The sequence below is a fragment of the Piliocolobus tephrosceles genome, chromosome 1, assembly GCF_002776525.5.
Source record: "Piliocolobus tephrosceles isolate RC106 chromosome 1, ASM277652v3, whole genome shotgun sequence".
Lineage (NCBI taxonomy): Eukaryota > Metazoa > Chordata > Mammalia > Primates > Cercopithecidae > Piliocolobus > Piliocolobus tephrosceles.
This window is the reverse complement of record NC_045434.1, coordinates 202,793,050-202,809,246: the sequence shown is the minus strand read 5'-3', so window position 1 is coordinate 202,809,246 and position 16,197 is coordinate 202,793,050. Positions and strand designations below refer to the sequence as shown.

The window sequence follows — 16,197 nt, the reverse complement described above, 5'->3', positions numbered from 1 at the left end:
GCGGATCACTTGAGATCAGGAGTTCGAGACCAGACTGGCCAACATGGTGAAAACTTGCCTCTACTAAAAAAAAGAAAAACAATTAACTGGGCATGGTGGGATGTGCCTGTATTCCCAGCTGCTCTGGAGGCTGAAGGAGGAGAATCTCTTCAACCCAGAAGGCAGAGGTTGCAGTAAGCCAAGATCATGCCACTGTACTCCAGCCTGGGCAACAGAACAAGACTCCATCTCAAAAAAACAAAACTAAACAAACAAACAAACAAAAACAAAGTTACCAGATACAGTCCAAATTGCCCTCCAAAGTGGTTAGATACATTTACCTCCCAACAGCAGTGCGCGAGAGTTCTCATTCTCATTCTCTCGCGCACTGCAGTTGGGAGGTAAATTTATGTAACCACTTTGGAGGGCAATTTGGACTGTATCTGGTAACTTTGTTTTTGTTTGTTTGTTTGTGCATTTCTTCACTAAAATTCTGTTAGTCACATTTTTTGCTAATTTATACTTTCATCCAATAAGGTTTGATTATTATTATTATTATTATTGAGACAGGGTCTTGCTCTGTCACCTAGGCTGGAGTGCAGTGGCACACTCACACCTCACCGCAGCCTCAAACTCCCAGGCTCAAGTGATCCCCCAGTTTCAGCCTCCCGAGTAGCTGGGACTACAGGCATGGATCACCATGTCCAGCTAATTAAATTTTTTTTTTGGTAGAGATGGGGAATCTCACTTTGTTGCCCAGGCAGATTTGGAACTCCTAGGCTCAAGCAATAGCCCCACTTCGGCCTTCTTCCTTATGCAAGAAATGTTTTTTTTTTTTTTTTTTTTTGAGATGGAGTTTCATCTTGTTGCCCAGACTGGAGTGCAATGGTACAATCTTGGCTCACTGCAACCTCCGCCTCCCGGGTTCAAGCGATTCTCCTGCCTCAGCCTCCCCAGTAGCTGGGATTACAGGCTGGTCTCGAACTCCTCACCTCAGGTGATCCACCCACCTCTGCCTCCCAAAGCGTTGGGATTACAAGCGTGAGCCACCACGCCCAGCCGAAAAGATTTTTACAAGAAGGGCAAGTGTTCGCTTTTCTATCAATATGTTAGCAGTCTGTATTTCCACGTTTGGTGGTAATAAACCTTTCTTCCTTGGTTTCTAAAGTTTAGAAGTCTTTGCCCCTGAGTTCATGACATTGCCAGAGAAATGATTCAAACAACTTCATTAAATACGTACTTACTTCATGCCTGGGGCTTTACGTTTTTATTTAACCTTTACAACTCTCTTTTCCATTCTTATTGTCATCAGAAAAATGCAAATCAAAATCACAATGAAATACCATCTCATGCCAGTTAGAATGGCTTTTGTTAAAAAGAAAAAATAGCAGATGTTGCTGAGGCTGTGGGAAAAAGGGGAACATTTTTACACTGTTGGTGGGAATGTAAATTAGTTCAGCCACTGTGGAGAGCAGTTTGAAGATTTCTCAAGGAACTAAAAGTTGAACTACCACTCGACCCAGCAATCTCATTACTGGGTGTATACCCAAAGGAATATATATTGTTCTATCAAAAAGGCAGATGCACCCTTATGTTCACTGTAGCACTATTTACAATAGCAAAGACATGGAATCAACCTAGGTACCCATCAACAGTGGATACTCGGGAGGCTGAGGCAGGAGAAAGGCGTGAAACCGGGAGGCGGAACTTGCAGTGAGCCGAGATCGTGCTACTGCACTCCAGCCTGGGAGACAGAGCAAGACTCCGTCTCAAAAAAAAGAAAATGTGGTATATATACACCATGGAACACTATGCAGCCATAAAAAAGAACAAAATCCTGTCCTTTGCAGCAACATGGATACAGCTGGAAGCCCATTATGCTAAGTGAACTAATGCAGAAACAGAAAACCAAATACTGCATGTTCTTATAAGTGGGAGCTAAACATTGGATACACATGGACACAAAGATGGGAACAACAGACTCTGGGGAATGCAAGAGTTGGGAGGCGGTTGCGGGAAAGGGTTAAAAAACTATCTATTGTGTACTTTGCTCACTACCAGGGTGACAGATTTATTTGTACCACAAACCTCAGCATCATGCAATATAGATGGGGTTTCACCATCTTGGCCAGCTGGCCAAGATGGTCTCGAACTCCTGACCTCAGGCAATCCCCTGGCCTCGGCCTCCCAAAGTGTTGGGATTCCAGGCATGAGCCACCGCGCCTGGCCTCGGTTTTTTTTTTTTTTTTTTTTTTTTTTTTTGAGATGGAGTCTTGCTCTGTCGCCCAGGCTGGAGTGCGGTGGCTCGATCTCGGCTCACTGCAAGCGCCGCCTCCAGGGTTCACGCCATTCTCCTGACTCAGCCTCCTGAGTAGCTGGGACTACAGGCGCCCGCCACCACGCCCGGCTAATTTTTTTGTATAAAGTAGAGACAGGGTTTCACTGTGTTAGCCAGGATGGTCTCCATCTCCTTACTTCGTGATCTGCCCGTCTCGGCCTCCCAAAGTGCTGGGATTACAGGCGTGAGCCACCGCGCCCGGCTTGGCCTGTCTCAGCTTTAAAACCTAAAGTCCTGCATCCCAAGAAAACCTCTAGTCCAGGCTAACCTAGGTGGGTCACTCTTGGATGGAGTTAGGATTTCCAGTGGTCTTGGACAGAAGGGCGACCTCTCCGTTGAGCTACGAAGGAAGGCGGAGAGATGAAGAGCAGGATTAAACAAACAAGTGTGCGGGCTTTGGAGCCAGGGCGAAGCTCTGCCTCTTAGCTGTGTGATCTTCTTGAAATTATTTAACCACTCAGATTCAGTTTCCTGTAACTTGGGGATAATTAAACAAGAATGAGCCGTGTGAAACCAACTGTAGTAGGCTCGCAACAAGAGTTTAAATCGTTTTTATTCATCTCCGGTCCTAACTTTTGCCGCTCCTCTGTGTTCCACTCTTCTATCATCTTTAATTTCTTTCCTTGACTGGTTTCAGCTTTGTTGTCTCCGGTCCCTCTCGGGTCGCTCCTGCCACTCACATTGAGTACCATCCACCGCTAGAGGGCGGAATAGAACAAACCAAGATGGGTGCCCCTCTAGCTCTCTATGGCGTCTGCTCGCCGAGCCCCGCGAAGGAGGCGGGGATTCCATCATGTGACCCGGGTGCCGGGCGCCGGCGCAGGCGCGGTTGATGGGTCGTCGTCGCCGGGCTCCGTTGCCCGCGCTGTTTTGCTTTCCCGACGCTTGAGGCGGCCGCTGGGGGGTCCTGTGGCTTTCCCTCCTGCGGCTGGGGACTGCAGACTAAGGCCATGTCCCGAAAGCAGGCGGCGAAGAGCCGGCCGGGCAGCGGCAGCCGGAAAGCCGAGGCCGAGCGCAAGCGGGACGAGCGGGCAGCTCGCCGGGCCCTGGCCAAGGAGCGGCGGAACCGGCCGGAGTCCGGCGGCGGCGGCTGCGAGGAGGAGTTCGTCAGCTTCGCCAACCAGCTGCAGGCCCTGGGGCTGAAGCTGCGGGAGGTGCCGGGGGACGGGTGAGGCGGGCCGGGAGCGAGGGAGGCGGCGCCGGGGGACGCGCCGGGCTCGGCCTGGCGACTGTCACCCGCTCGCGTCCATCCATTCATTCGGGCGGCCCGGGCGCCTCCCGCGAGCCAGCCACGCTCCGAGTGCAGGGTGTCCAGCTGCGAGCGAGGCGGACAAGCCCCTCGCTCCGAGACGCTCGCGGGGATCCCAGAGGGTCCTAATCATGGCAGACGCCGCGAGCGAAATAGAAAGTGGGTCCTGAGACCGTATATGGGAGCAGAGTCACTGGATTGTGGCCAGGAAGGGCTCTCTGAAAGGTGACATTTAAGCTGAGTTCTGAAGGAATGAGATGGAGCCAGGTATTGGAAAAACAGTCATCATGACGATAAGACCAATCGAAGGAGTTTGAGTAAGCCCCGCTTGGTAGAACGCTTTGCCTCCTTGGAGTCCTTGGTGATTGGGTGATGCCCTCATTTACATTTGTGAAATTAGGTCGCCTGTTGTTTACTGAGCTGAAGTCAGCTTCTTTAATTCCTGCTTCCATGGGCCTCAGTTTCTCTGTACGCAAAGGTGCTTACCCAAGCCTTCTTGGGACTTAGACTGAATCCAGATCCAGCTTTCTTTAGGGAATGCGGAGGGAGAGTGGGGAGAGAGGAAGAAAATTAGCTTCAAGAAAGAGGATATGCGCCAGGAACATGGATGGAAGAAGGAAAAGGGTCAGGAAGAGGGGAGAACAGTTAGGATCCCGATTGCAGGGGCAGGTAAAAGGAGATCTGGTTGTCAGCCCTGTCACTTTGGAAGAGAGAGTGTTAATAACAGCCTGGCTTTTGTTTTTTTCCTCCCAGTATTTGAGTGCTCAGGTCCTGCAGAGGGAAGACCAAAATGAAATTAAAGACCATACGGAATTGCCTTAGTTCATTATTATTGTTAATTTGTAGAGACGGGGATTTTGCTATGTTGCCCAGGCTGGTCTTGAACTCCTGGCTTCAAGCGATCCTCCTGCCTCGGCCTCCCAAAGTGCAGAGATTACAGGCATGCGCTACCACCCCCAGCCAGGAATTGCTTTAGATATTAACTGCAGAAGAAGGTGTTTTAAAAGATTTCACATTACATTGCAGCTTATTGATTAAGACCGAACTGGTCCTATTTCCCTTTCCCACCGTTCCTATATATGCTCATTGCTTCAGGCAAAAAGAGTTCACCACACTTTGCTGCGTTGCTGTTTTTGCTTAAGATGCAGTTGGAACTTGATTACATTTATTTACTGTCATCTGGCATAGTGCTTGGTACATGGAAGGCAGTCAGTACATTTTTGCTGAATGAAATATAAAAATAATAGAGGGAGACCAGCTAGCCTAAGCATAAGCACAAGACACTGTTATAGAAGCAAACATGCCATTTGAATACAGTGGAATTGCTGTGGAACCTGGGGGCTTTTCCTTGCAAATGATTGAATTGTTTGTGTCTGCTGTACTGGATATGATATTCTCAATGTCAGGGTGCTCGGGAAACTGAAGTACTCAATAGAACGTTACTTAGGAGGAGGAATCAGCACAAGGAGTTGTAAACTCTTGAGCGGGCTTTCATAAGGTTATGGGAAACTTTGGGGGTATTACTTCTCTCTCTGCCCACACCCCCATACACACACAGCATACTTCTCAAGTTAATTCAGCACGCCTTAAGTAAGGTGCTGGGAATATGTTGATGACTAAGATAGTTAAAGACTTTATGGCCTAAGGCAGAAACATGTAACAGTGGGTCTCAGCTTTTTTGGTGTTAAGATCTCTTGGCATTCTTAAAAATTACTGAGAAACCCAAATAGCTTCTTTATATGGGTTATAGATATGAGTATTTACTATATTAGAAAGTAAAAGTTTTAAAACACAAGAATACACACACATTCCATTAGCTATCAGAGTGATAACTTCATGCATCAGGTAGCCTCTGGAAAACTCCACCGTGCACTTGCGAGAGAATGAGAATGAAAAAGGTACATTACATCTTAGTTTTGAACTCATGGATACTCTGAAAGCATATCAGAGACCTTCCCACATCTCCTGTCCCTTGGGCCACACTTTGAGAACAGATGATACAAATAATTAAAATATAGTTTGATATAGTATTATTAACAGTGACTGATTATAATGATTGATAATCAGTCATTATAATGACTGATTATAACTATTGAGAAGGAAAAGGCTACTACTCTGAATTGGCCAGGAAGGCCTTCTCATTCATTCGGTAAATACTCATTGAATTCACTGCTAGCTGCCTCTCAGAGGGTGTCATCCTCTGGGTCATGAAGGACCAATAGGAGTACACCAAGAGAACATTCCCATCTGAGGAGGAGTGTATACAGAGGCACAAGGATGCGATGTTTTTGGGAGATCTACAGGTTGTTCAGGGCGACAGTAGTGTAGGGCACAAGGGTAGAAGTAACAGGCAATGAAGCTCGGCTCCAGAGACCAGCTGGACTGGAGTGCTCATGTCTCTCTTCCAAGGTCCCTGTTCTTCGGACAGTGTTAGATAAAATGATCATATTTCCTCGTGTGGGCTTCATGGAGCTAACCACCTTCTGTTCACAAGTTCTTCACATGAGTTCCATTAGCTGGACTGTGGTTCAGCCCTCATCAGTATCATAGTCCTTTCAAATGTTGTGATGACAGACTTTATCACTGCAGAGGATGGTGTTTCCTGTGTACCTGATGGGCTGGCAGGTGTCAACAGATTCTTCTCCCTGCCCTCAGACAGAGTCTTGCTCTGTCACCCAGGCTGGAGTGTAGTGGCACGATCTCGGCTCATTGCAGTCTCCACCTCCTGGGTTCAAGTAATTCTCCTGCCTGGGCCTCCTGAGTAGCTGGGATTACAGGCACCCTCCACCACACCTGGCTAATTTGTTTGTATTTTTAGTAGAGATGGGGTTTCACCGTGTTGGCCAGGCTGGTCTTGAACTCCTGACCTCATGATCCACCCGCCTTGGCCTCCCAAAGTGCTGGGATTACAGGCGTGAGCCACCGCACCCAGCCAACAGATTGTTTTATTAATATTTATTAAGGACTCAGGGTGAAATACAATGAAGTTAAAGACTATTAAAAAATAGTTGACATCTCTAGCATTCCCTCTTTTCATTCAGATGTGATTACAATCTGGAGTAGCCTGATAGAGTATCTGTGGGCATGTTCATTGTTGGCAATATGGTACCTGTAGCATTCTGGAACCCAAGGGGATTTAGGGATGAATTAGCCAATATCCTGTAATATAGCCTTCACATGGGTTGAGTCAGCTTAGCATAGATTAATCAGGGAGCTACTTAGAGGGTTTTGTAATGCTTCCTGGACCAGCTTCATAGTTGGTGTGTTGTCTGGAAGGTCGACCCACATAAATTGGATTCATTTTTCAAAGCAAGAAAGAAGCAATTTAACCTTGATGTTGTCCTTAAAAACATGATTGGCTGTAGTGTGAAAAGAATGTATAACTCTGTTTATTAGGCCGTACAGTATTAACATCCCTCTGAACTACATCTAGTTGTGTCTTACTAAATGTAGTTCTGAGTTATGTTACTCATTAGCAGTGTTCTAAAACGGAAACACTGAAGAATCACTACTTTTAGCTATTTATCTCTGTTACTAACAAGTAGTTTTATTTTTTAATTTTAGTTTTGTTTTTAATATTGTAGGATCATAGTAGTAGAAGGGCATTCACACATCATGTCATCTAGTTAGTGCCTGTGTCACCTAAACGGCAGTGCCATCTTTTGTGCCTCACTCAGTGGTTTTCAATTGGGTGCCATGCTAGAATATCTGGGGAGGAACTTTTGAAACAGTTCAGGGCCTGGGCTCTCCCCTAGATCAACTACATCAGAATCTTAGAGTGGGGTCTGGTTATTGATGTTTTTTTTTTTTTTTTTTTTTTTGAGACGGAGTCTTACTCTGTCGCCCGAGCTGGAGTGCAGTGGCCAGATCTCAGCTCACTGCAAGCTCCGCCTCCCGGATTTACGCCATTCTCCTGCCTCAGCCTCCGGAGTAGCTGGGACTACAGGCGCCCGCCACCTCGCCCGGCTAGTTTTTTGTATTTTTAGTAGAGACGGGGTTTCACCGTGTTAGCCAGGATGGTCTCGATCTCCTGACCTCGTGATCCGCCCGTCTCGGCCTCCCAAAGTGCTGGGATTACAGGCTTGAGCCACCGCGCCTGGCCTTGATGTTTTTTTTTTTAAAGAATTTTACAGATGAGTCTTATATGCATCCATAATTGAGAGTGACTGATTTAGAGTCTAGATTCTTGACTAGTGTTTCTCAAACTTCAGCATGCAACGTAACCACCTGGAGTGCTAGTGAAAACACCTGGAAGGGCTACATTGCTGGGCTCCAACCCCAGAATGCCTGATTGAGTGGGCCTGGGTGGGCCCCAGAATTTTCATTTCTAACCAGTGCCCTGGGGATGCTGATGCTCCTAGTCAGGGAACACACTTTGAGAATCAGTGAGCTAGATCAGTGCTGTCTAGTGGAAATAGAATGTGAACCACCTATGTGATATTAAAATTTTTCTAGTAACCACATTAAAAACAATCAGGTGAATTTTATTTTTTATTTTAGTATATTTTATTTAAGCTATTGTATGTAAAATATTACTATTTTGACATACAATTCCATAAAAAATTATTAATGATCTCTCATATTTTCTTTTTTTTTGGAGACAGAGTTCACTCTTGTTGCCCAGGCTGGAATGCATGATCTCGGCTCACCGCAACCTCTGCCTCCCAGGTTCAAGCTGCGTCAGCCTCCCGAGTAGCTGGGATTACAGGCATGTGCCACCACACCCAGCTAATTTTGTATTTTTAGTAGAGATGGATTTTTCCATGTTAGTCAGGCTGGTTTCAAACTCCTGACCTCAGGTGATCTGCCCGTCTTGGCCTCCCAAAGTGCTGGGATTACAGGCGTAAGCCACTGTGCCCAGCCGATGATCTCTCATATTTTCTTATATGACCTCTTCAGAATCTAGTATTTTACACAGATAGCACACCTCACTGCGGATTAGCCATGGCAGGTGCTCAGTATACGGCAGGTGCTCAGTAGTCACATGCGGTTAGCAACCACTATTTTTTTTTTTTTTTTTTTTGAGACGGAGTCTTGCTCTGTCGCCCAGGCTGGAGTGCAGTGGCCGGATCTCAGCTCACTGCAAGCTCCGCCTCCCGGGTTTACGCCATTCTCCTGCCTCAGCCTCCCGAGTAGCTGGGACTACAGGCGCCCGCCACCTTGCCTGGCTAGTTTTTTGTATTTATTTTTTAGTAGAGATGGGGTTTCACAATGTTAGCCAGGATGGTCTCGATCTCCTGACCTCGTGATCCGCCCGTCTCGGCCTCCCAAAGTGCTGGGATTACAGGCTTGAGCCACCGCCCCGGCCACAGCAACCACTATTAAAACAACACACATCTAGACAATTGCTGGGTATTGCTGGTTATAGAAATTGGCAAAATCCTGAGTCTATATAGTCTACCTCTATAGAGCTAAGGTGAAATTACCTTTTATTTGCCAAAATCTATGTCTCTGTGGCTTCCAGGTTTTAGTTTTATTATACAGGTATAATTTTAATTTCACATGACAGTTGGAGGTATTGATCATGTCCCCCTGAGCCTTCTTTAGGCCAAACATCACTAGTAGTTCTTCATATTGTATTTAAAGCCACATCATCTTATCTGAACACATCTCTCTCAAAATACAGTAGCTAGAATGGTACCCAGGACCCTAACTGTGGTCTGAACTCAAGTAATAAAACCTCCTTTTCCCACACATTTACTATTACAACTGCAGCCTAGAGAACACATTAGGTTTTTTGGTGCGTGTGTTGCAATATCGTCTAATACTAAATTATTGCGCACTCAAAACATTTGCATGCTCTTTATGTAATTAGTTGTTTTTGTGAACTCAAATGCAAGACCTGCCTTATATCCCTGTAACACAGTGGTTCTCAAGCAGGAGTGGTTTTGCCCTCCAGGGACATTTGATAATGTCTAGAGACATTTTTGGTTGTCACAGCTGATGGGGAGGGAGGTAGTGATGTGCTACTGGCAGGTAATGGCAGCGGCCAAGTAGTCTCCTAAACTTCCTGCAGTGCCCAGGAAGCCTCCCACAACAAAAAAATGATCCTGGAATGTCAATAGTGTGGAGATTGAGAAGCCCTGCTGTAGGTAATGGTGAGATTGTGAACTCAGAAAGTGGCCCAGATCTCATAGAGGCCCTTTGGGCAGCGGTGCTTTGTTCTCATGAGTTTCTTGAGAGCTCTTGTTGGGCTCCCCTAGGGAAACCCAGGTCACTGGAGTGTTTGTTCATTACCTTGTAATCTTGTCAGAAGAGGAAGTGATTTGTCTGTTTTGACTTGTTTTTGGTGAGCTCAAAGAAAGTTTGGTAAGTATAGAAAAGCATATTAAAAAATGTAACAGTTACTCTTAAATATTACTTTTAGTTCTACTACCTAGGGGTAACTATGGGTATTATTTTGGTGTTGACATTCAAGTGAGAGCCACGTTATTTGGACTTGGATCCTGGGCCTACCACTTACTAGTTTTGTGACCTTGGGCAGGTTTCCCGTGAGGAATGGTAATAGGACCTTTCTCAGAGTTGTGAAGACTAAACATGTTTAATACATACATTGTGTTTAGAACAGTCCCTGGCACACTGTAAAAACTATTTAAGTGATTGTTTCTGTGTGTTTTCTTGGCATATGTTTGTGTGTGTTTCTGTCTGTATATGTATATAGCATACAGATGAGTATGGTTGAGCTCGTGGCATATACAGTTTTACACCTACTTTTTTGGAGGACATTTGCTTATGTTATTAAAAGTTCTTACCATACATACAACTGTAGAATACCATGAATTTTGGTACATTAAATGTAAAATAACTACATAAATTTATGATAAATCACATCTCTTAAGCTAAATTCGAGAATAGACTAGTGGTGGCAGATGCTGATTAAGAAAAATTTGAGAGAAAAGCTTGACATTTAAATTATTTTATTGATTAGCTTACTTTTCCCTGTGGTTAAAAAAAGACTATCATTGTCAGATTTTAGCAAGACACCTCAGTCTAGCCTATAGAACTCTATATTCCATTCCTTCTGGAATCTCGTCTTAGATTGTTGGAAAGCTTCTTGATTTTTAACTTATAGAATCTGTCTTAATTCTCCCTTCCGCTGCAAAAAAAAAAAAAAAAAAAAAAAAAAAAAAGTATATATTCTTATACATTAGAAGAGATTCCAGCCTTTCTATAGCTTTCTGTTGAAAATTCACTCTTCTGAGTTGAAAAAAAAAGCCCTTTTTTCCTACACATTTAGACATGAAATCTTTCTGAAAGTGATGAGTTTATATTTTGGAATTACAGTGTCATAGTTTTTCATTTGGAAGAGTAAACAGTTGGGTGTAAAACTGGGCAACTGTTTGGCTTCAGAATTGTTTATTTCCGTAGTTTTAAGGATACCAGATTGTGTTTGTCTTGTTTGAGTCTCTGTGTATCTAAGCCTCTGTGTTTGTGATAATTTGGAATTTAGAAGCCTTTGAGGGGTTTGAAAGTAAAGATAACTCTTTCAGTTTATTACCAGTATTTTAATTTTAAGAGAAACAAAATATGGTGTTTAAAGTTTTCATTTGGCAGGAATAACAATGGCATTGTTGCTCCCTGGGTGATCAGTGAGGAGGCGAGGAGGAAGTGTCTTTCCATAGTACAACTGTTTGTTGTCCAAGTGCTTTCCTTCTCATGACTTTCTCCACTGTGTTCTTAGGACTCAAAACAGAGTATTGTTCGGTTGTTAGTATCAGAAGCTTCACAAGTTGCTATTTTTGCTGTTTGTTAAATGAATGATTACTTAGCTGGGCAGCTGTAGTGGAACTTGTTTTAGAAAAGAGGCTGTAGATAAGACATCATTTTAGAAGAGGATCTGCAGATCATTGCCTTTAGGCATGGAATGACCTGTAAGGTCTGGACCTTGTAGTCGGGTGGTTAGTGTATCACCGGCTCCACTTGTTGAAGCAGCTGAGGCCCAGGGAAGTTTAATGGCTCTCCTGAGTCAGCTAGCTGGTACATGGGGAATAGAATCCTTGTTTGCTGCCTCTCAATAAGGTAATGTGGTTGAATATGCCCTGGTGCTGTCCCCCGTGGTCTTGGAAGAATCCTGGACTGTTAGAGTTGAGTCTTCACTTCTTTGTGCCCAAAATATTTCCATGGATGATCTGGCATGAAGCGTCATTGTTTTAGATGAACTAAGTTCATTTTTGAAAGGTCTTGACTCATGTTGTTGTTTTGACAGCAATTGCTTGTTCAGAGCTCTTGGTGATCAATTGGAGGGACACTCACGAAATCATCTCAAGCACAGACAGGAGACAGTGGACTACATGATAAAGCAGCGGGAAGATTTTGAACCCTTTGTAGAAGATGACATTCCTTTTGAGAAGCACGGTAGGTTCACTGTTGGACATTGGGTCCTTCAGGAGTAATGCATTGGGTAATTAAGTCCACTGGCATCCTCCACCCTCCCAGCCAAGGGTTTGGTCATATAAATCACAACCTTCATTTATTCAACAAATAATTGTTTGCCTACTTGGTTGTCGGCGGCATGCTAGGTAGTTGGAGATCAGTAGGTTTAGCTGTATATGCCCTTAATAAACATGATGATGATAATTGACCTGAAAGGTGATTCATGACTTCTTCCTCAGTGGGGTGGGAAAAGTAGGCTATGACATAGCTTGTATAGATTGATCCTATTTTTAAAAGGTATACAGACACAGTAGGAAAAGTCTGGAAAGATACTGTTTGTTTGTTAATTGTTAGCTTCACTTATTTTTCAGAAATTACTCATTCTCTTTAAACTTCTATAGAAGGGAGATAATAATAGCATCTATCTCATAGGGTTTTTGGTGAAGATTAAATTAGATAACAAAATTAAAATAAGCCCTTAGTAAGCATTAGCCATCTGGGGATCGTGGGACTATGGTATTTTAAATTGTCTTCTCTAGACTTTTTTTAACTTTTAGATGATCATGTATTACTTTTAAAATTAGAAAAACCAATAAAATCATGTTAATTTCTCACCAAAACCCCAAACACAATATGTTTTCTTTGAGGCAAATCAGTTAGTGATTTTAGTTGGTTCCTATTTAATAGGCATAGATCTTAGAGAAAATGCATATGAACTTGTAAACTTTAATTTCAACAAATATTTACTAAGAATCTACTGTGCTCTCTGCTGATATGTTTTACAAATGCAGGGCTTATAGTCTTTTCTTTCTGTTATCAGGAAAGGGGATTGATCCATTGTTTTAGCGAGCTAACTCTGGAGGCCATGCCGAGAATGGATGGGGAGGGAGACTGAGCAGGGAAACTAGTTAGGTCTCCACACTGGCCAGATGAGAGTAGAGGAGGTCTCCATCACGGCAGCTACTGAGGATAATGAGTAAGGCCCAAACCAAGCTACACTTTGGCAGTGTAATTGACAGGACACATTGTCATCACCTTTGGGAATTCCAGAGGTTTAGAAGTGACCTCCCAGGAGGATAGAGGGAGAAGACGAGTGATTCTGAAGTTTCTGCTTAGGGAGTGGGTAGATGACTGTACTGTTAGCAAGAGAGAGGGCAGCAGGAGGGGAACATTTGGGAGGAAAGCTATCAGTGATCCCAAAACCTTTCCCATTCCTCACTAGGAAAGAACTTACTCAGTAGGCACCAGACATGGAGCAACCAAACTTCCAGTGGGTGGTTTGTACCAATCACTGAGTTCAGATGGTCTCTCTTCCTGGAATTACTTTTTGGCTATCAGACAGACATAGTTTACTGGATAGTCAGCAGTTTACAAATTAAATGTATGTATATGGGACAAATTTTGTGGTTTAGTGCTGTACGAAATGAATTGTATCATTAATCCAGTGAAAACATCATTTTGGATAAAATGAGTTTTTAGTTTGTGATGTGAAACTCCACTTTGAACACTGTCAGTGAAGATCACATGGTGGATTTGGGAGTGTTACAAGATAGGGAACTCAGATCTTCAGTTGCCAATGTGATCGTCACTGTAGATGAACAGTGGAAAGGTGTTTTCTTGAAATGTCACTATGCATACCTGTTGCTTGGAGCCGCTTAAGAATTTGAGCATCACAGAAGTAAGACGTCACTTTGACGGCCAGAGCACAAATGAGAAGAAACGTGGAAGTCTGCACATTGTCGTTGTGTGTCAGTTGAAGGCTTGGCTTATTACATTGATCAGTCTTGAGTCATCGTTACCTGTTTTTAATGTCAGTGTGCCTACCTTGTTGTACTGGGAGATTCTCGAGCAGGGACTGTGTGTCTTTGTTTTGCGGTGTGGCAGTTGCCGGCATCTGGTAGGCATTCATAAAGTATTTGTTGAGTGAATAAATGAATGGTTCACTAGACTATTGAGGACCTGGTCACCCTTGCATCTGGCTGTATCTTTAGGATTATTCTTTTCTTTTAGACTGTGGCTTCAGAGAATCAGCAACATGTTTCCCCCAGCTGTACAGATATCCAGATCAGAGCCTGAGTATTCTTAATGTTTATCTTCCTCCCTCCTCATACCCCTTCATTACATCTTATCACTCTACTTCAGTAGTTTTTCTTTCACTGCTATTACCCCATAAAATCAGACCTCTGTGGCCATTTGCTTAGATTTCCTGAATACTGTTTGGTATCATTGTCTCTTGATTGCCGCACTCTGTTTTCTACTTAACAGCCAGAGTGAGATCTAAATGTGTTTTTCCTCTGTCTAAAACCTGTTGGTGACTCCCCTATTGACCTCAGGATAGAGCCCAGACTTTTTAGTTCTTCATGATCTGGGATTTCCTTATTTCTCTGTCCTCATCTCTTGCCATTCCCCCCAGCGTTTTCTCACTTCCTCCACTTCTCCATCTCAGCATTCTCAGTTCCTGCCATACTAGAGTTTTCTCTCTCTCAGATCTGTCTCTCCTCTATCCATTTCTCCTGTCTGTCTTAACTCCTCCTTGTGCTTTGGGTATTAGCTTAGTTGTCTCAGTTGAGAAGCTCCTCTGATACACCTTACCTCCCCCTCCTCAATTCCACGTTGGCTTATGTTCATCTGAGAGCACAGTCCTTGCATGACTTGCCTCAACTTTTGGTACCATCTACAAGTTGGGGTCTCCCAGAACCTCCCTTAGATTTCATAATATGGTAGTAGGACTCACAGAACTCACTGAAAGCTATCATGCTAACAGTTACGGTTTGTTACAGGGAAAGGATACAGATCAATATACTAACCACAGGAAGGTATGCATAGGGCAGTCTGGAAAGGTTCCAGACACGAAGCTTCTGTTGTCCTCAGGGCATATTCTCATGGCGTCTGTGTGTGACAGTACACACAGAATATTGTCACCTGGGGAAGCTTACCCCAACTTTGGTGTTCAGAGGTTTTTGCTTATTGATTTATTGTCTAAGTGGTTGAACTCAGTCTCCCCTCTCACCCTATCACCACCACAAAGGTCTGATGCCGGATGTGGTGGAGGGGCCCATCATGAATAACAGATACTCTCATCACCTTTGGGAATTCCAAAGGTTTAGAAGTGACCTCCCAGGAGCCCAGCATAAAGGCCAGACCTCTCTTTGGGCAAGGTCAAATTCTTACTATACATGCCCTTCCCAAAGCACTTGTGCATCATTAGTGCCTATCTTGTTTGCCCCTCACTGGTTGTGAACTCCGCGAGGGCAAATTGATGGAGCGGCTGAGAGCCAGGACGTTGGCATTGGGCTGCCTAGGTGAAACCTCAGCTCCACTGTGTACCAGCTCTTTGACCTTGGCACAGTTTTCAGCTATTCTGCATCTGAGTTTCCTCATGTATAAAATGGTGTGTATAATAGTACTTGTCTATGAGACGTGATTAGACCAGGCTTGACACATAATAACCATTCAGTAATGCAAGCTGCTAAGATTACTGTGTTGATTGTTATGTTCCCAGTGCCTTTTATTGAGTTAGCATATTGGAAGTAATCAGTAAACATTTATTGAAGGAAGAAATAAATGGATCTTTACTTTATGAATGATTAGTGTTCTTCTCAGTAGCAGTCTTTGTATTGTTCAACCAGCTGAATTCCTAGATTCTGACAAAGTTAATGGACTTTTCCAGATCTATATCCTTGTTTCTCATTATTTGGAACTCAGTAAATACCAAAGCATGTTTGCATTTGGATTTTTCCACTATAAAGACATCGTTTTTCTTTCCTATTTCCATGCAGTGGCCAGTTTGGCAAAGCCTGGTACTTTTGCTGGCAATGATGCAATTGTAGCCTTTGCAAGAAATCATCAGTTGAATGTAGTGATTCATCAACTTAATGCCCCTTTGTGGCAGGTAGGTCACCTGTTTAAACATTTATCTTAAGCTCTTATTTATAAATCAGTTTTGGGAATATCTGAAGATGATGGGGCTTGACCTGTGAACATGGAATTATGCAGAGTAACTGGACTGTGAGCCTAACCAAAGACAATATTCTTGTGGTGGCTCAGAAGTAATCCCTGTGCTATGTACAAATGGAGTCCAGAGTATAATTTAGAAATCTTTTAAAATGCTATACATATTCAATAGTCAGCTAGTTGGGCAGGTTGGGGACAGAGAACCTAGTGTGGAAACACAGGCTACCACTCCCTAAAGTCAGTTCTGCTTATTGCTTTGTACCTCAGCTCCTAAAGACTGAGCATGTGGTTTCTGTTAATTCCC

General features: G+C 43.8%; 1 protein-coding gene across 3 annotated transcripts in view; it reads left to right on the top strand.

The window, feature by feature from the left end:
• Nucleotides 1–3,145: 3,145 nt before the first annotated feature.
• OTUD3 (OTU deubiquitinase 3) overlaps nucleotides 3,146–16,197 on the top strand; it is a 30,654-nt gene continuing 17,602 nt past the window's right edge. For all 3 annotated transcript variants that reach the window (XM_023219782.1, XM_023219781.1, XM_023219783.1), the window contains exons 1-3: nucleotides 3,146–3,485; nucleotides 11,773–11,921; nucleotides 15,719–15,831. In XM_023219782.1, the coding sequence (XP_023075550.1) occupies nucleotides 3,268–3,485; nucleotides 11,773–11,921; nucleotides 15,719–15,831 (480 nt within the window). In that variant the 5' untranslated portion in view covers nucleotides 3,146–3,267. The remainder of the gene's footprint in view (nucleotides 3,486–11,772; nucleotides 11,922–15,718; nucleotides 15,832–16,197) is intronic.